Raw genomic sequence first — 23,911 nt, forward strand, 5'->3', positions numbered from 1 at the left:
TTGGGAGACTTCGGGATTTCTCGAAAGTAATCTTGCTCAAGTCATTTTCTCTCTTCTTCTCAAGTCATCTTCTCTTCATGTTGAAAGGGGTATTAATAGTGTCAAGGCTTCTATTTTGTAGAATATTTTAATGATACTAAAATAATAAATTTCTTTAATCGTATAATTAAATCAATATGTATTTTCTGATTTATTTAAAATTAATTATCCTCATAACTAAATTAAACAGAAAATAATTAATTTAATTTATAACCGTTAAAGAATTTATTGATTAAATCAAATGTCCGATTACCATTTCGAATCGTCAATGATAATGAATTTCTGATTTAAGTCGGAATCACGTAGCTACGATTACGATCATCTATTTATGTGCTGACACGAGTTTTATTCGGATCCGCACTAACTTTGTTGACTTTTGGGCCACATGTGCAATTTTGTCGGGTTCTTGGTCGATTTAATCATTTAATGAAGATGATTTACTTAATTAAATTTCATGTGTATACAGAAATTCAACATCAATAAGGTCAATAACTGAGTTCTTAATTTCCACTTTCCATCTAGAATCAACTATCGTTAACCTAGTTAATCAGGACATTTTTCGAAATAAAGGTATGAACATAGGAAATTCAGGGAACTCCCAATATTAACGAAAACACCGTTACCCACTAATAATATGATACCTTCCACCATAATCCTCATCGTTACTTTCATAATACCACCCCAACAAGCATAAGGAGAAGAACTTGTTAAACTCTTTAAATTAGTTAAAGGGTTATTACGGGCTTTAAAACGCCTTGTAATAACTGAATTTGGGTACTTCAAACTTCTCCAACCTTGTTTAGCTAAAAAAAACCAAATTTTGCGTATATAAGTACTGAAATCTCATGTTCATTTCCTCTCTGAACATATCCATTGTGAAGTGAATTTTGTAGCAAATTGTTTAACTCGGGTGACTCACTCTTCTTACAAATCATACTCTTTGTTAGTTTATTTAGTTCTTTTCCCCATCATTGTCCCCAACATTATATTTGGATCAGTTGTGAATGAGTGTAGATCGTGAGTTTCTTTTTAAATAAATTTTGCTGGTTTCCTTGTTATATTGAAAAAAAAAACATAAGAATAACCCGGAATTCGTGAGTCGAACATACCATTTATACTATATATTATTTGGTGATCCACTATTGCTAAGGTTTGTGTGAACTTGCGATTTTGCCCTTATTTTGATTTTAATTACAGACTTGCCACTATTTTATATATAAAATTCGGTAGTGATGAACACGCGTCATAATTTTTCTCGGCTCTTGCACTAGCTGCTTCACTCTACATCCTGGAGTTTCCATGCCAATCTGGGTTTTTTCCTCAATGATCTACTTCATTGTAAATCTGGTGAACAAATAATTGGTTGTTTTATCAACGGATCTTCTTCTTCTTTATCTACATTCAACATTATTGATCGATTTTGAACTGCACATTCTTGTTTTTTTTTTCTAAATTGAAGATGCAACCATAACAAGTAACAAGAGGTTCTAGGTCGAATGATTTAAGTGACAACCATTAACAAGATGCAACCATTAACAAGTAACAAGTAACAAGAAGATGCAACCATTAACATAACAAGTAACAACCACTATATTTTATAGACTCGCAGCAGTGTGATGTACTTAAGCTGGTGAGGTGTAGTTTGAGGCCTTACATCATCAATGGCCGATAGATTATAGATAGTTTAGGTCTTGAAGTAGCCATTTGAAACATATATCAAATATTTAAGCTCCCATGTACAAGATAGACTGATCCACATAATTTTGTTTTAGAAGAATGAATAGAATTCATTTGGCATTAGCCATACGACCACGAGGGCTAAGCAATTGATGTTACATGCCACACCAAAGCTAATTAACCAACTAAGGGAAAGTAAATGCGCACGAGTACTTATGCAAACTAGGGAACTAGAATCTAAAGTACAAAAAGCAGACAATCTAAAGTCTGAAAAATAAGTCCAAACAAACGGACAAACTAGAATTGAGAATGCAAAGCAAAGATGTAATCACTCAAACACCAAGTTTTGATAAATCCATTAACCAATTCGGGCCTAATGCATCAATTGCGTACCCGAATAGGAAGAATAGTCGAAACCTCTCTATTTAGGAGGGTCTTTCCCCATGAAGGTCAAAATCAAACCAAACCCACATAAAAGAAAAGATGAAAGGAATTGCAAGGCATAGTCCATCAAGCATAACAGCCCAACAAGCCAAAGCCCATAAGCCCATTTCTCCTCCAATTTCACAGACGGATCTGGTCGAATTCGAACCCTTTAGGTTTTCCGCCACCACCTTAATCCGGCGACTTGGCTGGCCTGGACGCCATGAGAATCGATAGAGACTTGAGAAAGCTGATGCCTCTAGTAACACGCAGGGGATACGAATCTGAAAAAGTAAAACACACCAACCAACTATCGCTAGAATCGATTACCAAGGCCAAAACAGAATTTCAACTCTCCACCGATTTGGATGATGCTGATAGGGAGACTCAACCCCGCCGCCGCTAAGAGGATGGAAACGCTGCTGCTAGGTAAACCAAAAACACCGCCCTACAAGAGCAAACAAGGCGTTGTAGACTTGCCGCTGGGATTGCAGATCCGTGCACTTGTCTAAACTCTCCACCGAATCGAAACAATCGAAGCCCAAACCATTGCCACCATAGCAACCATTGGTCCTCGTCCTACACTGAGCCTGAAATTGAACCCAAAACCCACCATAGCACCTTTGCCTCCACTTCCTGTCAACCCAAACCAAACCCGTGTCGAAAACGATGCCTGCAGGCAGACAAGGAAGCGATCCTGATGCCACCAATAGCTACACGAAACCTAGATCTCGGAGATAGGAGCTCCTGAAAAGATGGAGCTACATTAGAATATGTTAAAAGAAAGATTTGGAATTTCATTTGATACTGATCCGTATAAATGATAATATATCATATTGTAATATTGACTTAAAACTACTTACCCCTTTCCCACCGCAATCCAAAACATCTTTGCTTCCTGAATTAAGCTTATAAGTATATTTATTGACTTCATATGAATCACAGTTGTAGCCGTACTTCTTATATACAACACATGCTCCATGTGCATCTTACATAAGTCGAAGAAAGAGATGGCCACATCGGACGGTCAATATTCATAGCACTAATAAAACCAGAACGAGCATCAACCTCAAGTCTTGTAACTCAGTTTCATTCGAAGTCTGAGAGCTCTGTGCTTAACTTTTTCCTCCGCTCGAAATGGAACTTTCTCGAGTTCTGAGATTGCAGAAACTTCAGGTTCTTTTCTGTCGCCAGCAACAAACCCAACAGCCCACATTTGCAGCACCCGCCAGAAGACCAAGTCAAGTAATAGTCGCAGCTGCCAAAACCAAGAGAAGGCCACCCATTGAAGGTGTTAGCGAGGAGCTCAATTTGATCGCCGATCAGAGCCTTGACTTTGCTCCGGCCCGGAGAAGAGTTCGATCCGCGTTTGTTGAGCTGCAGCAACAACTTGATCACTGCTTGTTTAATGTTGGTCGTCTTTGATTACTTACAAGATATGCTTTTTTTTTTTGTATTCTTGAATATAATTTCCTTATGATTTTTACCAATTTCTATTGCTGTTGAATGGGAATGGATTGGTGGATAGTTGGCTCCCCCCGGGATCAGAACAGAGGAGGTAAAGATTGTTCCTTCCGCAATTTAAATTAGTAAAGTATGGTAGAATGTGTGTACAGTGTTATTTACTGTAATTGTTTCTGGGTTTCACCTTGTAGTGGTATGAAATAAATTCAAGGGGGCTTGGAATTTTCTGTAAAAGCTGGAAGCCAAAAGAAGGTGTTCAGATTAAAGGCGTTTTGTGTTTCTGCCATGGGTATGGTGATACTTGCGTTTTCTTCTTTGAAGGTTTGTTATGTTCTGTCATTTGGATATTCTATTCTGAGTCAAATTCTGGAGCTTTCATGTATGTTCTTGATTTTGGTACATTGTTGTACTTGAGAGCCATACTTTAAAGGGTTAAACAGAAGGGCTGATATCAGTGATATTTGGATTCTATAGGTATTGCCAAGCAAATTGCTGCGGCTGGGTACGCTGTGTACGCCATGGACTACCCAGGTTTTGGCCTTTCGGAAGGACTGCACGGTTTTATTCCGAGCTTTGATCAATTAGCCGATGATGTTATTGAACAGTATACAAAGATTAAAGGTGTGGCGTCAGTCTTAACTCTTAATGTTTTTGTTATCAAGGGTTGCACATCACCTTCTGTACTGAATAATTGCTTGAAATTGGATTGACAGAAAAACCAGAGTTGAAAGAGTTGCCGCACTTCATATTGGGGCAGTCTATGGGTGGAGCTGTTACTCTCAAAGTTCACTTCAAGCAACCATATGCTTGGGATGGCATAGTTCTTGTGGCTCCAATGTGTAAAGTAAGTCCATCCTTGATCCTATATATACATCTATTGAACTACATTTAACATTCATTGACTTCAACTTCAGTTTCTTCCTATATGATACTTCATTAATTTCTGTCTCATTGGTTCAGCTATATGGTTTTCTTGAGATAGCTCCAACTTGAGCGAATTGAAACTTGTAGGTTTCTGCTATTAGTTAGCTGTGTAAGTAGTAGTGGTGCTAACTATTTACCTCTTACATGGACAATCTTGATAAGTATTAGTCTTGTGAATGTCTCTAGCTTTGGTCAAGTGAAGTTAATTTTACCCTGTCTAACACGAGGTGCATGGTAAGATGGTAAAATATGTCTGTAATGGTGAGAATATAGTGGTCATTCATCGAATAATTAGTAAAATTACAGAAGCCTAACAGACGAGCAGCTCCGCAGAAGATGACATTGATTTCTTGTCTGCAGACTTTGCGTAACAAGTTGAGTCCAGAAGCTGCAAGACCTAATTTTGTGTGTAGACCAATATACTTCAGAATATAATTTTTTTATCTGACATTGAGTTACTGAAGATTGCAGAGGATGTAGCACCTCCACCAGCGGCAGCGAAGCTATTAACTCTTTTGTCCAGAGTTGTCCCAAAAGCAAAGCTTGTCCCCCAGAAAGATTTGGCTGAGTTGGCATTCAGAGATGAAAGGAAGAGAAAACTGGTTAGTTATACTTGGGGGGCAAACTGTTATCTTGTCGAGAACTCAGTATTGAATATTTGAAGATAATCAAGTCAATAATGCATTGCTTATTTCTAACAGGCTGTTTACAATGTGACGTGCTACAATGGCCCTGTGCGATTGAAGACTGCTGTGGAACTTCTAAACGCTACTAAGGAGATTGAGATGAAAGTGAATAAGGTCAGTTTCACTTTGTGATTCCTAAGTTTACTTAGTCAAGCTTTAAAGTAACAAATAAGATGGATTTTAACCAAATGGGATATGCAAATGGCACAGGTTTCATCTCCGCTGCTTATTCTTCATGGAGCTGCAGATAAAGTGACTGATCCCTTTGTCAGCCAGTTTCTTTATGAGAAGGCCTCAAGCAAAGACAAAACTCTAAAACTCTACCCAGATGGCTTTCATTGCATTCTTGAAGGAGAACCTGATGATAGAATTTTTTCAGTCCTTGAAGATATTATCACCTGGCTTGACCACCGGTGTTTGCCCAAGTAGACAAAGTTCTCTTTTCAGTTGGAGTTTATAGAAATGATCTGAGATCAAAGTTCATCCAATGTTTAACTTGTAACTTCTCGTCTTCTCTTGTATGCAACTGGAAATGCCTTGTCATTTTTGACCCGGCCAAGGATAAATTGGGATTACAATATCATCTTCTTCTCTAAATCTATCCTACATCTTTACGTTTGAAAACATTGAGATTCTCACCCCCAATCTTCTCTATTGAAGCATAATAAAAAGACTAATGCAACAAGTATATTTAGGATTTGGATCGCGGCTTCATTTTCACATCATCTCTAAATATGATGGTAAATCTCTATTCTCATTGGTCCCCAAATTTGTACTCCTAACGATCAAGAGACTCATTAAGCTCGACTGTGAACTTCTGAAGCTGGGAGTCTTCATGGTACCCTAACATTAAGAAGAAATTAAAAAGAAAAGAAAAAGAGAGTAAAAGTCTGAAGTGTAAATGTAAAAAGTTAAAATGAATCTCGAAATATGCCCTTAATCCCTCGGGTATAAAAGCCGTCGCTCTCTGGGTTTCTTCCTTACCCATCAATTGGTTTTTTTACGGGTAAAGCTTCAATTTCATTTCATGCTCCAAATTCGGAAATAGCGGGTGCTATTATACTCTCAATTTATATTGCATACTGATTATAGCTTCTTCTGAATTTTGAAGCCTGCTTTGCTATCGGTTTTTGCAGGTCAGAGTTTTGTTTGGAGATTGAAACTTCTGCACAGCTAGAGGAAGGTTCGTCAATTTCCTTTTTGGTATTGGATACTCAGCTATACCAAGTTTTGTTGTTGTTGTTGTTTTCTGTAATTTGTTAATTTGTTTTCTCATTGACAGGTTTCATTTGGTTTCTGGTAGGTAAAGTTTATTTGAAAGAATTCTTGGGTAATTTATTCAACTCAATTCTCATTTAAGATATTTCTAACTTCTTTTCCCTTTGTGATATTATGTTCCACTGTAAAGAATATATGCAACTTATATGTTTGCTGCATTAGTATTTTCTTCAGTATGAATTAATGAAATTGTGTGAGGTGATAATTAGCTTCATTCAATATGCAATGGTTAGGTTTCCACGGGAAAGTACTTGGTGATGAGATTAGACTTGATAATATGCCTTATCTGGTCCTGCTTGGATAAGCATGAAACTAATGATATACATGTGACTTCAACATTGCAATTCGTATGGACTTTTGTAATACATATCAAGCTCCAGAAATTTTTCTACATGGCTGTTGTCTAGGTAAGCTTTTTTCCCCAAATTGATAAGAAGAAACAACAATGATATAAACTGTGCGTTTTTTTTTTTCTGAAATTGAGTGGATATAAACCAGAATGATATAAACAGTAAACAGGAAATACTTTGATATATATATATTTTTTTGCACCTTCTTTTCAGTTTTCAGTTTTCACACTTATTTCATACTGTGATTTTCATTCTTTCTTTTGTTTTCTCTTTTTGTTAAGGTTCGTGTTTTGTTTTACATGGTGTTGGGAAGCATAATTTTCTCATGTTGCATGATAGTCATCAATGTTTGTGTGGCATTGTATCTTCCCTAATTAATTTGCGTTACTCTATTTCTATATAGGTTGTGGCTACAGTAAGTTTGTGCATCCTGTTACTGGTTTGGAATCAAACAAGGCAGGATCAAGCAACTGTGCGTGTGCATTTTGTTGGAGGCATTTCAGATGCAAAGTTGTTGATGTTACTCTGATATGTAATGAACCACTAACCCCTTTTGTATAAATACTACAACATTATATTTTGGCTGATCAAACTTCCATCTTTATATTTTGCTCCATTGATTGAATTTTCAGTGGTATTAACCCTGCAGCGGACCGTGGGCTACATGCCTAGTTACTTAAGAATATGATTATCAAGATAAAGAACTGTGGAGAAAAATTGGGTTTTCTCTGTCGAAATTACTGTTCTAGTGAACCATCAAGGCACATTACTGATGATCCAATCAAAAGAATATGCAAAATCATGATTTCTAGCCCGGCACTCATACTTGATACTGCCCTCGACCAAAGCGGGGTCAGAATTACACCTGAAATAGTAGAGGATGTTCTCATGAGATTCAAGAATGCCGGGATGGTTGCATACCGCTTCTTTGAGTGGGCAGGGAAGCAGAGGAACTACACACACAGTGTTAAGGCGTACCATGCTATGATTGATTCTTTGGCCAAGATAAGACAGTACAAGATCATGTGGGAGCTTGTGAACTCAATGAGGGCCCAAAAGATGCAGAATATGGAGACATTTGGTATAATTATGAGGAAGTATGCCAGGGCGCAGAAGGTAGAGGAAGCGCTTTATACTTTTAATGTTATGGAAAAGTATGATTGTGCTCCGAATTTGGCGGCATTCAACAGCCTGCTGAGTGCTTTATGCAAATCCAAAAATGTGAGGAAGGCTCAAGAGATTTTTGATAAAATGAAGGACCGCTTTCAGCCAGACTCAAAGACATATAGTATATTGATTGATGGTTGGGGGAAGGATCCGAATTTGCCCAAGGCAAGGGAGGTCTTTAGAGAAATGGTTGATGCCGGCTGTAATCCTGATATAGTGACTTACGGTATCATGGTTGATGTTCTATGTAAAGCGGGAAGGGTGGACGAAGCCATTGAGATTGTTCGGGGCATGGATGATAGTGGTTGTATGCCTACATCTTATATCTATAGTGTTTTGGTGCATACGTATGGGGTGGAGGATAGGATTGAAGATTCTGTTGAAACATTCTTGGAAATGGAAAGAAATGGAATCAAGGCTGATGTAGCCGTCTATAATGCTTTGATTGGTGCTTTTTGTAAGGTTAACAAGTTCAAGAATGTGCACAGGGTCTTAAATGATATGAATTATAAAGGTGTTGCACCCAATTCAAGGACATGCAATATCATCTTAAACAGCTTGATTGACCGTGGAGAAACTGATGAGGCATTTGGTGTCTTCCGTAAAATGATCCAAGTATGTGATCCAGATGCAGATACGTATACAATGATGATAAAAATGTTATGCGGGAGAAATAAATTGAAAATGGCTCGCAAAGTGTGGACATACATGAAGTTGAAACAGTTTATCCCCAGTATGCATACATATTCAGTCCTTATAAATGGATTGTGTGAAAACGGTGATGCTTCAAAGGCTTGTGTCTTACTGGAAGAGATGATAGAGAAGGGAATTCGGCCATCAGGTGTGACGTTTGGGAGATTAAGACAGTTGCTTATAAAAGAAGGAAGAGAAGATGTACTAAAATTTCTTCAAGAGAAAATCAATCTCCTGGTCAAAGAGCCATCTTTTGATTAAGGAGTCAGACTGGCAACTGAGAAACATGTGCTGTTTGGATTCTTAATGTATATTCCTGTTGGTGCTGCTTGCTTACAGGAAAAAGACTCAGCTTTTGCAGGTCAGATACTTTCCAGTTTTTATGTTCAAATCAAATACTTATCAGCTTGCATTTTCATGCTGTTTGTTGAGAAACTAGATTGCCGTAGGGTTTTGTAGAATCAGATGTTGCTGAGATGATACAGTTGTCCTTATTAACAGCACATATTTTCTGGCAAATCCCTGTTCACAACATTTCAGTTAGTTTGCAAACAATGGTCCATAACAGCAGATCATTATCAGGCATGAGTGTCATTGAAGTTATTACTGCCCATATGTTCCATACTTCTACTAGTCTTATGTCTAGTTTAGTTTTTTTATAACTGGACTGGCAGCGGAAACCAAGTTGTTTCAACATATATGAACATCAAAATGTTATTTGCTGGACTACAGAAAGCTATCTTTTGTTTTAGATAATGTAAACAAGAGAAAATGCTACTATGACATCCAATAGTAAGTGATTTTATCAATTACAACATTTAACTGGATTAGCGGCATTGAGCTGCTGGTCATTTGGCTGTGGTTTCCACAGAAGCTGAACCAAAAGCAAAGGGTATGACACCGAATGACTTTGTACAGATGAATCAAAAGTGACACGGGCTTACTTGTATGTGTGCTTACTTATACAAGTACATGGAGGAAGGAGCTGAAGATGTGGGACTGTTGGATTACATAAGGAATTAAAGACTTGCAAAAGGCTTGCGAGGAAGTGTATGCTGTCATGGTGATGCTGTCCCGCCTCTCCGTTTATAAACCAAGGTAGCTGTAGAATTTTTTGGAGCTAAATTTTTTGTTCCAACTGAAGAAAAGAAAAGCCTGACTATTGACCAAGTAGCAATCCTGCTATATGAGGATGAAGGTGCATGTGCCTCAAGTTATTCTTAGGGATTCTATGTGGTTATGGTTGTAAGTACATGTATTTATTTTCTCATGAACTAGCTGGGGTGTTGAATATAAAGGCAATGTGGGTTAGCTGGTGAAAACTGAATCAAACAATTTTACTATTTTATAAATTGAATTTCAGTGTCAACTAATTGATTTCAAAACACAGAACTTAGCATTCTGCGCAATCAATACTCGGTTGTGCATAGATTCAATGTTAATAACTTAGCCCATTGTTTCCCTGATACTCGTGAAAAAAGAGAGCCATTTTTGCTTGCTAAATCTCTGCAATGGACATTAGTGCATGTGGTTCTTGAAAATAGTACATGCTTGTCGGGTTTAAGTCCAGGTTTTTTGTTTCATGGAAAGTTCAATTTCAGGCTAGCATGTCAGAATGAATATGAACAGGCTTTTTCTAATTTTAAATGTCAGTTGAGATGCTAGTGGCAACAGCGGGAATTACAACTCCACACTGAAGACTTCAGTGTTGTTCATGCATGTCCGAAATGATGAAAAATCAAACTCCGAGGAATATATTTTTTACGGAGAATGTGTACGTTATGGCTTATGGAAGGTGGAAATTCATATATGAATGTGTACGCTTTACCCTGCAACATACTCAAATTTCCGTGATTAATGGAAAACTGACTTAGGAATGCGCTATCTTCTATAGTGTAATTATTGCGGTCGAAGCTTAGGAATGAGCTCTCGGCATGTTCAACGCAGCTCTAACATATATTCTATAGCAGCCTTGATCTCGATCTGTTTCATACATTCCGAGGCTACACGTATCGCTTCATTCGCTTGTAGTTAAAGGCAATCCTTGCACCCTATATACCACGTACCTTTCAGAGATCCTTTGTATTTAGAGGAAGAACTTAGTTGACTGCTTCTCGCACGAATAGATCGGATGGAAAGGCAGGTCGGCACAGGAGGTAAGTTTCGATCTCCCATGCACCACTTTCTCTATTGTGACCCTGAAAAGAATGAGGGCAATAATTCAGTCCTTATAATTTCATTACTTCATGATCAAGAAACAGAGTAAATATCAATAATACCCTGGTACGTAAGTCGGTATTGCACCAACTCGGTTCCTTGCTTTCTATAAATTCATTAGGGTTAGCGACCAACATTAGTTTCTAAAATACACTAGCTGCACTCTTCTACTTGATCATCATCTTTCCTCTCGATCAAAACCCTACTTATCTTATTACGCCCCACTCTCTTTAATCGATTCATCAAAACCTACTCATCTTCTTTCCCTCGACGATTCTAGCTTTCTTTCTGAAACCAAGAAAAGAAAGATCGAAAACCTTATCATGGAGGAGATCAGAGGCAATCAACTTATTCCTGGCCAGAGGTTCTGCCCTATGGACGACGAGTTAGTTCTCTTCTACCTGAAGCCGATGTTGTGTGGGGAGAACGTGCCCGGCAGAAACCAAGTGGTGTTCGATTGCGACCTCTACGGTCAGCAAGAACCTTGGGAGATATGGGAGTCCTTCAAATCCAAAAGACCACACGACTTGAGGCTTCACAAGGACATTTACTTTTTCACCCGACACAAGAAGATGAGTTCCACGGACAAGCGCATTCGCCGGAACGTGGGAAGTGGCACCTGGCATAGTGACTCCGGCAAGCCGGTAAGATCTGTTGAAACTGGTGCTGTTGTTGGATTGAAGAAAAGATTAACTTACAAGAACGAAGAGTCGGTGCAGGACGGCTGTTGGATCTTGCATGAATTCTTTCTTGATCGATCACTAAAGGGCAAGAAACAGATGGTCAAAAACTATGTTCTTTGCCTTTTGCGAAAGAATGGCGAACCGAAAACCAAGATCGGCAAGAAGAGAAAACAACGTGAAGAGAAACAGTTTCTTGAAGAAAATTCTGCCTGTGATGATGGAGAAATCTCGGGCGGGGAGCAAGAAGTGTTGCTTGACACGCAAGCCAAGAAACGACGAACCGTACCATCTATTGATGATGCACCAGAAACATCAGAAGATGATGATGGAGCATTCGTAGCTGATCATGAAGAGTCTTTGGATTGCATTGAAGTTGAAAATGCACCCTCTTCAGAAGCACCACAGACAATACCATTAGAAGATGATGATGCGGCGTTCGTAGCTGATCTTGAGGAGTCTTTGGAATGCGTTGAAGATGAAAATGCACCCTCTTCAAAAGCAATTTACTTTCAAGGTGGGAATAGTGGTGAGCAACCATTAGCAGCCAATCATGGGATATCTAATATGCTGCCGGAGGAAGATTTTCTCTTGGAGATGGAGGAATTTCTTCTTAATGGTGTGAGTAGTGATATAAATGTGGATGCGGCCTTTGATGGCAGCAGTAATGGTTGTGGAGGACTGATTGGCTTTGAGGATGGTGTATGCATGCCTGAGTCTTTGGTGGAGGTACCAGCGTATGAGAAACATAAGCATACTGATGAAGATTTGTCAGATTGGTTGGGGTTAATCGATTTCAGTCCTGAGGCGAATGAGTTTCTTTGCAATGAAACGCAGCCAGCACCACTAGAAGTTGAAGCCTCATGTGAAGTTTATGTGCGTGGAGGGAACGACTCCGGTGACGCTATGGTTGGTGAAGACTGGCTTATGGCTTTTATGGAAGGTCAAGAGAATGAACAGATGCAGAACACCATGGAAGTTGGAGAATGGAATTCTGCTGCTTATGTAGATTTTGGCTATAATTTGACATTTTAGTTTATAATTTTCTCTGTTTAAGAGAATTGAATCATGTAAACTTGATGGGGTTCAGGCTTAAGTCCCCCCGTTGTATATTCAACTTATGAAAATATGGGTGTGAGGGCCAAACCCCCCAGCTAGACTGGGTTCCAGCCCTCGTTCAAAACTGTCCTTGGCATAAATTTACTAGTCTTGAGGATAAAACTGAATTTATACTAGTGTGTGAAACAAATTATACATGATATGATTCTTCCCATTCTCGATTATTTTGGCTATTCCCTCAAACTACAGTCTCCTCTGCATCATCGATATGAAACAGAAAATGCCCAACACTTGCATCCACACAAGCGAAAATGATATATATACATGCAGGATTAAAGAATTTCTTCCCTGATTCTAGTGAGACCTGATTGTATCCAACTGCCCTTATTTCCAGCCAGTATGAGATTGTACAGATTCCAACATTGCGATGTAGGAGAACAAATTGCGAGGAGAGCTTGATAGCTGATCCCTGTGAAGCATCCCATTTGAATTTTTTCCGTGTTGGTTGGATCGTTCAGAAGAAAAGCTTTGTCTCAACCAAAGCAGGTAACATGACATAACATGCCCCTAACATTCGTGTAACTCATTAGAACCAAAGTTCTGAGTAGCAGCTCTAAGTGTTAAAGAAATAATGAGCTACCATTGCGTACCGAAAAATACATTTATGTGACCACTGGTGGTCCTCTTCAACATGCCTGAAGCTCCTTAGATGCCAATTTCGCAGCAAATTTATGAACTTTATGAATGCAACCATTTGTGAAGGAATGTGCTACTTTCTCTTCGTTTTTATAAAATGGCAGATAAAAAGACAACAGATCGAGTAATAGCTAAGAAAATTTTAAATGATATCTTGGCTTCATAAATGGGATGGTTAAGCATCAGTGTTTACTGTTGTTCACAACAGCTCTTACAAGTATTTATTTGGCTTCCTCGTGTTTCTCTTTCAGCATATTGCATATCTGCAAAGGAAAGAGAGACCATTATACCACATAATTGCTTATATTACAGTACTACACACTGGATTAATGATCCCTGCATAAACATTAAGAATGATACCATACATAACTGCAAAGAGTTATTGCAATGTGAATGTGTAAAGAGCATATCTATAGATGCGTATATTTTCTCCCCATATCATTAGCTAATACATACAAGCCACAGTTGTGATCAATATGCCTTTAAAAGACATAACTGATGGTCACCTGAACCCTGCAACAAATTAACAGATGGTCAGAAAGCTTATGACAATTATGTACATTTAAGTGCACAAAACAGAACGAATTGTCTGTGCTTGAAGAAGATGAGCAGTCTCATCTTTCAAGGGTAGCATCATCTGAAAGCCCCCCATTTTCAATAAAATGAAAGTTTAAGAGTAAGTATAAAAATATATGGCAGTCTAAATGTCTAATATCCATTGGAAGAAACTAAGGCTCAATAATATAAAGACTCATTAAAGTAGGTGGAAAATAAAATAAAATCTGTCTTAAATAAAACTGAACCGTAAAAAAGTCATAGGTGATACTGAAAGACCTGCATATACAGAACTACAGAAGTCCCACTTCAAACAGTAACAGCAGTGTAAGATCGAAAAGGACCATATTAAGATCGACTGATCTACTGATTTTTTTTCTTTTCTTTTTAACATTTTACCTTTCAGTTATTACCGGTCTGACTTTTCTTTCTTCATGAACTAACACCGGTCTACTGAGCAATTTTGTTCCATGTTGTGCATCATTAGTAGTAACACTCTCCCTGTCAAAGGTAAATGAAACAGTTTATAGATTAAATATTAACTACTGCAACTGTTATGGGAGAGCATTACTTACCCTCTCTCAATTACAGGGTGTTGATACATCATACATGGAACCAATTTTGTTGTTTCCAGACAGAGACTTGGCTCCAGTTAATGGTGGCTAACACAGCTGAGGTCCAGTCTCCTCCAATCTCTTAGAAATCTTCGAGCAGTGTTCGCCAGCTCTGTGCTTTCCTGTCTCACAGGAAGTTCATCAGTTGTGGATTCACTGCAGCAAGCAAAGAGGGAAAAACATAATCAAATGCTATGACACTAAACCTCATATGATGTTTTATCAATGTTATCTACACATGATGAACATACTTATTGAATGCAATATTGACTCTGTTCGTCATATGCATTCAGAGTAAAACAGAAAGTTCTACATTAATTAATTCAGACGTAAAAATGGTGGAATGGCCTGTGTGATCATAACCCGGATATGAAAGACAAAAATTCCTATTTATTTTTAGTTCCTAGTACAATATCAAAGTGATTGTTCTGAACAATATATTCAATATTAAAAGGTTGCAACTTGTAAAGGTTCACATATTTCTCTAACCTGGCCTGTGTGGACAAAGGAAGTATCAAAGTTGAGTTTTGAGTCCCCTCGATACTTCTGATGTCATGTGGCGTCTTCCTTGAGACCATTGTAGTGGAATTCTCTCCATAATCTAAATTACCATCAGATGGTTCATCATTTTCTGCCAAAGCAACACTCGCTGAGATACTCCAATCAGCACTTCTCCCCAAACTACCAATATCTAGTGGAGATGAATTTTTGACAGGCGAGTCTTCATGATTAAGAGCATCTCATACCATCACTTTCCCATTACCAGCTTCTTGTTCACTTGAAATGGCAATTACTTTTTCGATCTCAGGATCGCCACAATTCTTTCCATCTACACTATGCGCATCCCCATTTGAATCATGAACTCCTACATGTTCAGCAGTCAGATCATCATGTGTTGTCTGTTCAACATAAGGTTCTATGGACATTGCCTTCATAGGTAAATAACTTTGTTGATTTGACTCGTCTGTGCTTTTAGACATTAATTTTTCTTGACATCTTGGACCAGGTGGCAATTCTGGATTCCTAGAGCTCTCTGATTCTGATGCACATTCATTCATGGAATCAGTATTCCCCGGATCAACTAACATATTTTCAATCTTTGATGTGGCATGGCCATTGTCTCAGATAGACCATCAAGTGTGCTAATCCTTTCAGCTAGATCGATTTTAGAGCCTTCATACCCATCTATTCTCGACAAAGTTGAATCGAGATCAAAACTATTTAACCTATTAACAAGAATAGAAAATTACTTAATAGTACTAGACAACATTTGAATTAACCAAAAACTCACTTTTCTATATTTCTTATACAAATTAGGACATAAACTCAAGTCCAAAAATGAGTGGGCAAACCTGATTAATTAATTAATGCTGAAATGTTCAAACTACCACTATTTTCGCGAAAATTACTAGCCTGCCACTCTCAAATCTAACAAGTTTATCTCTCCTCATTTTTTAGTTTTTTTTTCGGCAATTTTAATTTTCCGGTCAAACCATTGGCAATTTAGAGGTGAGCCAATATATAAATTTGTTCTTTACGTTATGAGTTTTCATTTAAATACCATATTGCCTATGTTTTGAGAAACTTTGACATTTCAAATTTTGCTCATCAAAAACCACAGTAGCAGTTAATTCTCTAGTCAATAATAGCAACTAAATTCATAGTCGACAGTAGCATGTACATTTCCAGCCGACAGTAACACATTTCAAGTCGGCAATAGCAGCTAGTTTCATACTCGACAGTAGCGGGTTGCTTAATTAGATAGTAGTTGTTAGTTTCATAATCGACAGTAGCAGCTAGTTTCTCAGTCAACAGTAGCATGTAGCTCTTTAGTCGATAGTAACATGTAGCTTCTTAGTCAATAATAGCATGTAGCTTCTTAGTCGGCAGTAGCATGTACACATGTAGATGTGATATGTGATAGTAAAAATGAATTATGAATTCTGTTAAATGTGATGAGCTAAAGAGGGGCAAAAAAGTAAAATATCATATGATATGTGGCAGCTTGCCATTATGTGGTTCTTATTTGTAACTTTTGGTTCTTATTTGTTCTATCAAATTAGAAAGTGAGTTTTTTATAAACTAAAATGTTGTCTAACACTTATTAGTAGTTTGTTGTAACAAGAAGTCATAGGTCATATAACTTTCGTAAAGTCAAAAGTTATTACACATTACATATAAGAACTACAAGGGTCAACGAGCTTATGATTCTCATTCTATAACTTTACTATATCACCATTTCCACTTTTCCAATTCTATGTTGCATACCCCATCTTAACAGTTTGGTTGCTACCTAAGACCATGTACTGGAGCATCTTCAAGTTTTTTTTTGGCTTCTTATTAAAAAAAGTCACATTTAATACATAAAATTAGAAAATAGTCAAGTAAGGTTTCAAAATTTTAAAAAAGTCAAGCAATCAAATCTGTTTGACCGTTGCCCCGAATTTTTGATAAAATTACGAATATTGCCACTAGATCTGATCCTAAACTCGGTGAATCACATCACCCGCGTCACCATCGTTCTATGACTTCACCTTCCTCGATGCCGGTCTCAAACCTTACCTGCCGCTGAATCTTTGAAACCACCTCAGAGGTCGAGAAGCCTTCAAAAGCGACGTTGATCCAAATCGGAACGCGAGATCGTCCAAGAGCTTCGTCGATCCAAATTGGAGTACATTTTGTAATCTTTGTTATATAATTCCGACTTGGCAGAGATGGCGGTTTTGTGAGAGGTTCCGAGCCTTTTCCAGTTAGTCATGGCTTGAAATTAAAGGTAGGTGTTGGTGACAGTGATGGCGCCGCAAAAGAAGAAGGCAGAGCCAGGAGACCAACAACGAGGTCTTTATCCGGCAAGAGCTGCTTTAGGGTTTGGAGGTCGTCCTCGAGGTTATGGGCTTGCGCTCCAATCGATTTGGGTGGTCTTCTTCTCGAAGATGGCAAGCATGTCGTTGGTGGTGGTATAGCAGAATGTTGTCGACGTGATTCTGGGTTTGTCATGGGTGCCCAGATCATTTTTCTGGGTGCCCAATAAGACATTTTTAAGGCTCAATGGTTGAAGAACAAGGAATCTAGCAAGGATGAAGCTATGGACATAGTCAAGGATGGCGATGCAAGAAACTACCATTAAGTTACATGTCACACTACCTATCATAATACCCGTCACAACACAAAGTTAGTGTGGTTGGTAGTGTGAGTATCATTTACCTGTCACATTACCCGTCACACTACCTGTCACACTAACTTTGTACTGTGACATATGTTGTGATAGATAGTGTGATAGGCAATGTGATAGCTAGTGCGATAAGTAGTGTGACAGACAGTCTGATTGGCGGTGTCTGTACTACAACATAAAGTGTCAATATGTAATAGTTCAAGATCACAAAAGTTTGTTATTTCTAGTCATTTTATTCATCATCATCTTCTTCTTCTTCTTTTTCGTTTCATAACATAGTTGTGATTTTTGTGTGACAATAGTGTAATAGGTATTGTGATAGAAGTTGTGAAAGATAGTGTGACAAGGGTTGTGACAGATTGTGTGACAGGGGTTGTGATATGTAGTGTGACATGGGGTGTGATAGGTAGTGTGACAAAGATTGTGACAAGTAGTGTGACAGGTGGTGTGATAGATAGTGTGACAGTGGGTGTGATAGGTAGTGTGACAGGTAGTGTGACAGTTAGTGTGACAGGTTCTGTCACAGTGGGTGTGATAGCGGTTGTGACAGTTAGTGTAAGAGGTAGTGTGACAGTGTCTGTGACAGTAGTTGTAACAGTAGGTGTGACATGCCGAGAGGAAATGTGAAAATATGCGAAATTTTGTTAAAATTCAAATGATATTTGTATAAGTATGCTCAGAATGAAGATAATAGCTAGAATTAGGGAACTTTGAGCTTCGGTTCTGCCGGAATTTTTTGGAGCACCACCATCGATGGCGACAACTCTTTGCGATGGTTGTTGCGCCTTGTACGGTTGGTCAATTCGGAGTGTGTAGTATATCAAATGAAATAGGGGAGCGTACCAATTTCATCAAAATTTATCGTCGGACGGGAAAGTTATGACCGAAATTAGAAAAAAAAAAGTGAGAAATGGCAAAACAGTCAATAAAATATTTTTTAAGTGACTTTTTTCTAATTTTGTTGACATTTTTCTAATTTCCACTAAAATGTGATAACATTTTTATAATTAATTCATAAGTAATGACATTTTTCTAATATAAATTGAGAAATTGTACTTTTTTATAATTTTTTTTCGAAAATATTTAAACATGATAAAGAAGCATCATATATGAAGAAACTAAAATAGAAAAGTTTAAATTTTCTTTAGTTTTTAGCCTTTTAGGCTCCAACACTTCGTGGGCTGCAAGTCTTTTATAGTTACAGCTCATTTTATGTAGATCCGACGAAGGCTAGGTTAGTCATTAAGCCTTAACCAACTTAATTACAACTCACTCTCTCTTATCCTAAACTGACTTTAAAACTTAAACCAACTATCTACAACGGTAACATTATGACCTTCCATGTAATTTCCCTTTACCTTGTTTCCGTCTCCCATTCGGATTTGGAGTCTATAAATTCTAGGTTACAGACACGCTCCTCTCCCATTCATTTTCAATTTCCAGCGATTCTTTCATTTCAAACCCAGTTCTGAGTTTACCCATCTTTCCTCCATATTAGATCCTCTGTTTTGCTCTGTTTTCAACCCACTTTTGTTTTGTCCTGTTTCAAAAACCCTAACCAACTTCAGTTTCAAGAGAAACTCTTCAGGGAAGAGAGCTGCAATTTCCTTCCTTGCCAGAGATTTTGTCCCAAGGAGGATGAACTAGTTCTCTTCTACCTCAAACCCTTGTTGAGTGGGGAGAATGTGTCCGAGAGAAACCTTGTGGTGTTTGACTGTGATTTTTACGGTGATCAAGAGCCTTGGGAGATATGGGAGGAATTTAAGGCTAGAAATCCACACGATTTGAGATTGCACCAGGATATCTACTTCTTCACTCAACACAAGAAGATGAGTTCCACTGGCAACCGAATGATGGGTCAGTCCCTCCTTAATTGGAGGTAGAAATTCATGTGGTGATTTACTACAAGAGAAAAACATGTGTTACAAGAGCCTTGATGACTCATTGACTTACACAAGGCTAGTTTGTTATTCATATAGCATGGGGGTGCAACTTAATTTGAAAATGAAGAAACAAACCTATAAACATAGGTGGGAATGTGACAACACTTTTTGAAGATGGAGGAAACATGCATTAATGAGCATGCAAACATTGAACCATGAAATGAGAAAGACACTTGACTTTGCTTCTAATTGCATGTTACGTGCATGAGTTGCATGACATGATGCATAAAGCCATTTGCCTATATAAAGGCATGAAAGATTGCAGCAAAAACATCAAAGGCAGATATACAAACCTTAGAGTGTTTGTATAATAATGTGATCCTCACTTAAATAGATTGAGATAAAAAGTGTCTCAATTAGTGAGAAGAAATTCCTCGAGAGAGAGAGAGAGAGAGAGAGGTGTGTTACCCAAAGACTAAAATTTCGGCGACAACAGAAATATCGAGGATCTGAAAATTGAAATTTTCGATTTAAAAAAAATAATTAAGTAAATTGATGGAAATTTTGGATGAAACTATAAGTCATAAGAAGTTATTATATAAGTATTAGTTTATAGTGAGTTATAGTTATTTGAGGTGAAACAATCGTCGAACATTATTAAGAATCTACTTAATATATATATATATATGTTTACCCAAATGAAGACTAGTTCATCACGTTTTATTTACATATGATACATCAAACATGTAATTACATGAGTGATTTAGAACCACATAAAGGATCTATGAGGTACAAAATTTTCACTATTTTCATCATTTCTTTGAGTAAAATCCTAAGTATATTATAAAAAATAGTCATTAAATGATACATCCCCTTTCTAATTTTGCATATATTGACTTATATGCCAACCATATGGATCGTGGGTGATTAACTATGGGTTGTAGCACTGGTAGTTTCCGTTTAGATTAAACATTTCTTGACTTTGACCATAACTATGGCTTTGTGAAGATTGTGCATCAGATTGTGTCTATATGTTTTCACTTGATTGTATCTCATTAGAGAATAAATATGGTGGATAATGCATGTTGAATTTCCCCCATAAAGGTAAGGTTCATCATTGCTTCCTCTTAGACCAAAAGGGTTCGATTCCCCTCAACAACTAGTTCGGTTTTATATCAATTTTAGGTGAATGTTGAGACATAGAATGCAATATATAATAAAAATATACACATATAACAATAAGTTAGTATAGTAGAGTTGACTATAACTTTGTGCTTGCAAAATGATGGATCATAGGTTCGATTCTCATAATCAGTGATTATTTTATTTTATTTGAAGTTGGTCTGACACGTGGCGATAAATTATGAAAATATCAGGAAATTTCGAAAAGTTTCCGGATATATCGGGAAATTTCAAAAATCTCCATCGAAAAATACTTGGTATGTAACAATTATATCCATATGTCGAAAAATAGACACTTTCACGGAAATTTCGAGGAAATTATGGATATTTCAGTCCTTGGTGTTACCACTTTAGTTAGTCTAGAGTGAGTTGTTTCTTGTAATCCCATTATTTAGTATAGTGGAAGAAAGTACTACTACTGCCCCGAAGACGTAGGCTTATTTGCCGAACCTCGTTAAATATCGTGTCTTCTTTTTGTTGTTATTTCGGCTATTCACACCAGGTGTGAGAAAAGTCAGATCCTAGGATAATTATTTATCTGGCAGTCTTGTATTAGGCGGCCACTACTTTCCCAACACCGAATACGGCGGAATGTCGGAAGAGGCTCCTAGCACGGTGATGACGCCGGAAAGCCAATACGATGTGTTGAATCTGGTGTTGTTGTTGGCTTGAAGAAACGCTTAACTTATAGTAACGAATACTCGATGCAGGACGGTTGTTGGATGAGTTAGAATGAGGATTGAGCACGGAGGAAATGGAGAAGTTCCTTCTGTCGTATGAAGGTCCAGCTGAGTCTTTAGTGGAACTCCCAACTGACGGGCAACAAACGATAACTGATAAAGATTTTTCAGAATGGTTGGGGTTAACTGATTTCAGTCCTGCAAACAACTTCCTTGGCAGTGAAATGTAATCATGTTCGTAGCTGAGATTGACATCAAAAGCTTTTGCATTTGCCTCGTCTAAGACAAGTTGTACATACTATTATTCTAAAGTAGTCAAGATATGCACAAGTGTACCTGAGTTATTATGAATGAGAAAACGACTTCATACAGTTTTCGTTATCTAGTTAGTTATTTGACGCATTTCCTTCAGTGAAATTTTAGTTTGATTATCAAGAAAGTTATTATTACCTCAAACGCCTACTGCCTCTTTTGAAAAAATGCTTAATTAAGAAAGGCTGTTCATTATTGTGTATTAAGTAAATCTATGTGTTTTGTCAACTTAATCTACATCAAAGCAGAAGAAAGGCTGTAAATATACAATGTGAAAATCACCCTGATCAGTAGGCAAATCATAGGTTGAAAATGTCAATACTAATGCTCCAGCCATTTATGGATGCAATATTGCAGTCTGTCAGTTATCAAGAGGCAGCAGATGAATAGTGACTCCTATGAACTCACAAAACAATTTGTCCAAATATACCAACTCCATTTTGATCTAAAATAAGTGAAATTTTGTCTCACGATCAAACTTAAGGATCAGAACCTGGGTGTGTGTTCACTCTGGAATTATAGTGTGAACCTCCTCTTCTGGCCTTTAGATCGTTTCATTTAAATCTGATGGACCAAAACTGATATATATATATATATATATATATATAATACAGTCTAATCATCATCAACTGTCTTTGCTGTCTTGTCTTACTGGAAGCAATGGAAGCATACTTGTCTTACTACAAATATTGAAGTAACAGTCTGTAGTTGTAAACCAGGACTTACCTTATTACTCGTTCAATATGCAGTCATTAAAAAGTAATTTGTTATTTGTATCATCAACCTGGATCATTTTTCGCTAATGTATCTGCCTGAGAGATTGTAAGTTGTTGGTCTACTGTGCGTTATGCCATTATGGATACTCACTCGCACGCCAAATTACATGGCTTGTACCTTTCAAGATAAAAAAAAAGGTAAGAGTAATTTAGGATGAAGAATATAAAAAAGATAAATGCAAGATGACTGGGAATTTTTTTGAAAAGTACAATGCAATGTTCTATTTTTTAAACTAGCAGCTTCAGAGCGATAGATAAGTGAAGTTTGATTCAAGAAAATTTTCAATGGCAGAGAAAAACATGGAGCTCATCAAAGCAGGATTAGCCAATGTTCCTAATCTTCAGACCGAAAATATGTTCCTAATATACTATTTTAGATTAAGTAAATATGAAAATTGATGTCCAAAACATAAACATAACTGAAAGTAATCAAGTGAATTTCAGCTGCTTCTCTCTAAGTTTCAATGAATATGAATACTAACAAGGATAACAAATAAAACAAGGGGTCAGGGTCAATATGCTTTGAAGCTTTTCTTGTTTTACCACTCACAAGCTATAACTTGGCAAATTGATTGAACCAACTCTAACCTGTGGATTGTGATTTCCCAACTCGCTGAGTCAGGAGACAATTGTTGATCATCCACTAATCGACACACATCTTGTAGTTTCTAGTTGGTCAGCTGAGACCCTGAGAGATATACAAATAACTGACTAGGTTCAGTTTACCATTCTTCGTAAAATAAGTAAACCTGAGAGGCCTCGGAAAATCTTAACCATCATAGAAAAGTAACTAAAAAAAAAGTTCATTTAGTTCATGAAGAAACAAAGATGACCAAGAACTAAATGAGCTATGAGCAGTCTATCAGGAGAAGAGACAACAAAGAAGACATTCTGAGGTTTGTCTCAAACAGCTGGTGTTCACAGTTTACTCATATCCCACCTTATTTAGAATGATCCAATATTAAACCAATAAATCCAAGCACTCAAACTTTAGTCGCTCAACCATAAATTATCAATGAATGAATGAATAAAAAAGAGCAAAATTGTGAAAGAGGTATTTCATCCAACAGGTGAGCAACATTATCAGTTTCTGATAAGCATTCACCATATGAAAGAATTAGAGCCACTTGTTAGTCTGTTAGGTCCAATGGAAGCAAAATGAAAACCCAGAACGCAACAAGCTTTAAAAAGTACCTGGGATTGACAAGAGTCAAAAGGAGAGGGAAAAAAGAAACAATGGTTGAAATCGAAAGGGTTCTTGTTACTTAACATATATACAAGTAACAGTACAAATTCTGGTTGATTGTTTTCGGCACAATTAGTTCTGCTATGATGAAGCTTGTTTGATGTGAAAGTGACATCAAGTATTTAGTTCCCTTTACAT

The 23,911-nt window shown here is 37.4% G+C and overlaps 3 protein-coding genes and 1 pseudogene across 7 annotated transcripts; 3 read left to right on the forward strand and 1 right to left on the reverse strand.

Moving 5' to 3' along the window:
* The first annotated feature begins 3,200 nt into the window (after nt 1-3,200).
* On the forward strand, nt 3,201-5,813 carry LOC126794249 (caffeoylshikimate esterase-like). Its single transcript, XM_050520915.1, has 8 exons — nt 3,201-3,549; nt 3,668-3,697; nt 3,795-3,924; nt 4,078-4,224; nt 4,317-4,447; nt 4,992-5,129; nt 5,229-5,327; nt 5,424-5,813. The coding sequence occupies exons 1-8, from the start codon at nt 3,277-3,279 to the stop codon at nt 5,640-5,642; spliced, it is 1,167 nt and encodes a 388-aa protein (XP_050376872.1). The 5' UTR covers nt 3,201-3,276; the 3' UTR covers nt 5,643-5,813.
* A 527-nt stretch (nt 5,814-6,340) lies between these two features.
* LOC126793723 (pentatricopeptide repeat-containing protein At1g77360, mitochondrial) lies at nt 6,341-10,070 on the forward strand. 5 transcript variants are annotated; one of them, XR_007672089.1, is made up of 5 exons: nt 6,342-6,396; nt 6,496-6,898; nt 7,245-7,373; nt 7,491-9,062; nt 9,620-10,070. XR_007672089.1 is itself a non-coding variant. In XM_050520329.1 (5 exons), the coding sequence occupies exon 5, from the start codon at nt 7,526-7,528 to the stop codon at nt 8,960-8,962; it is 1,437 nt and encodes a 478-aa protein (XP_050376286.1). In that variant the 5' UTR covers nt 6,362-6,396; nt 6,496-6,512; nt 6,725-6,898; nt 7,245-7,373; nt 7,491-7,525; the 3' UTR covers nt 8,963-10,070. The 5 variants fall into 5 exon arrangements, 4 of the variants coding, with proteins under 4 accessions (XP_050376287.1, XP_050376283.1, XP_050376286.1 ...); XM_050520329.1 differs by having other exon boundaries at nt 6,362-6,396; nt 6,496-6,512; nt 6,725-6,898; nt 7,491-10,070; XM_050520330.1 differs by having other exon boundaries at nt 6,341-6,396; nt 7,474-10,070.
* Nucleotides 10,071-11,205: 1,135 nt separating this feature from the next.
* Nucleotides 11,206-12,633, forward strand: LOC126795596 (putative NAC domain-containing protein 94). Its single transcript, XM_050522406.1, has one exon. It carries the CDS (start codon nt 11,242-11,244, stop codon nt 12,631-12,633), a length of 1,392 nt encoding a protein of 463 aa, XP_050378363.1. The 5' UTR covers nt 11,206-11,241.
* Nucleotides 12,634-13,824: 1,191 nt separating this feature from the next.
* On the reverse strand, nt 13,825-16,795 carry LOC126795598 (uncharacterized; annotated as a pseudogene).
* Nucleotides 16,796-23,911: the final 7,116 nt, after the last annotated feature.

This window comes from Argentina anserina, chromosome 5 (genome assembly GCF_933775445.1).
Source record: "Argentina anserina chromosome 5, drPotAnse1.1, whole genome shotgun sequence".
Taxonomy (NCBI): Eukaryota; Viridiplantae; Streptophyta; class Magnoliopsida; order Rosales; family Rosaceae; genus Argentina; species Argentina anserina.

Coding starts and splice junctions, on each gene's coding strand:
- LOC126794249 (XM_050520915.1), top strand. CDS start 3,277: ATGGAACTTTCTCGAGTTCTGAGATTGCAGAAACTTCAGGTTCTTTTC. Junction 3,925..4,077: donor TTGCGTTTTCTTCTTTGAAG/GTTTGTTATGTT, acceptor TGGATTCTATAG/GTATTGCCAAGCAAATTGCT. Junction 5,328..5,423: donor TTGAGATGAAAGTGAATAAG/GTCAGTTTCACT, acceptor CAAATGGCACAG/GTTTCATCTCCGCTGCTTAT.
- LOC126793723 (XM_050520330.1), top strand. CDS start 7,526: ATGATTATCAAGATAAAGAACTGTGGAGAAAAATTGGGTTTTCTCTGT.
- LOC126795596 (XM_050522406.1), top strand. CDS start 11,242: ATGGAGGAGATCAGAGGCAATCAACTTATTCCTGGCCAGAGGTTCTGC.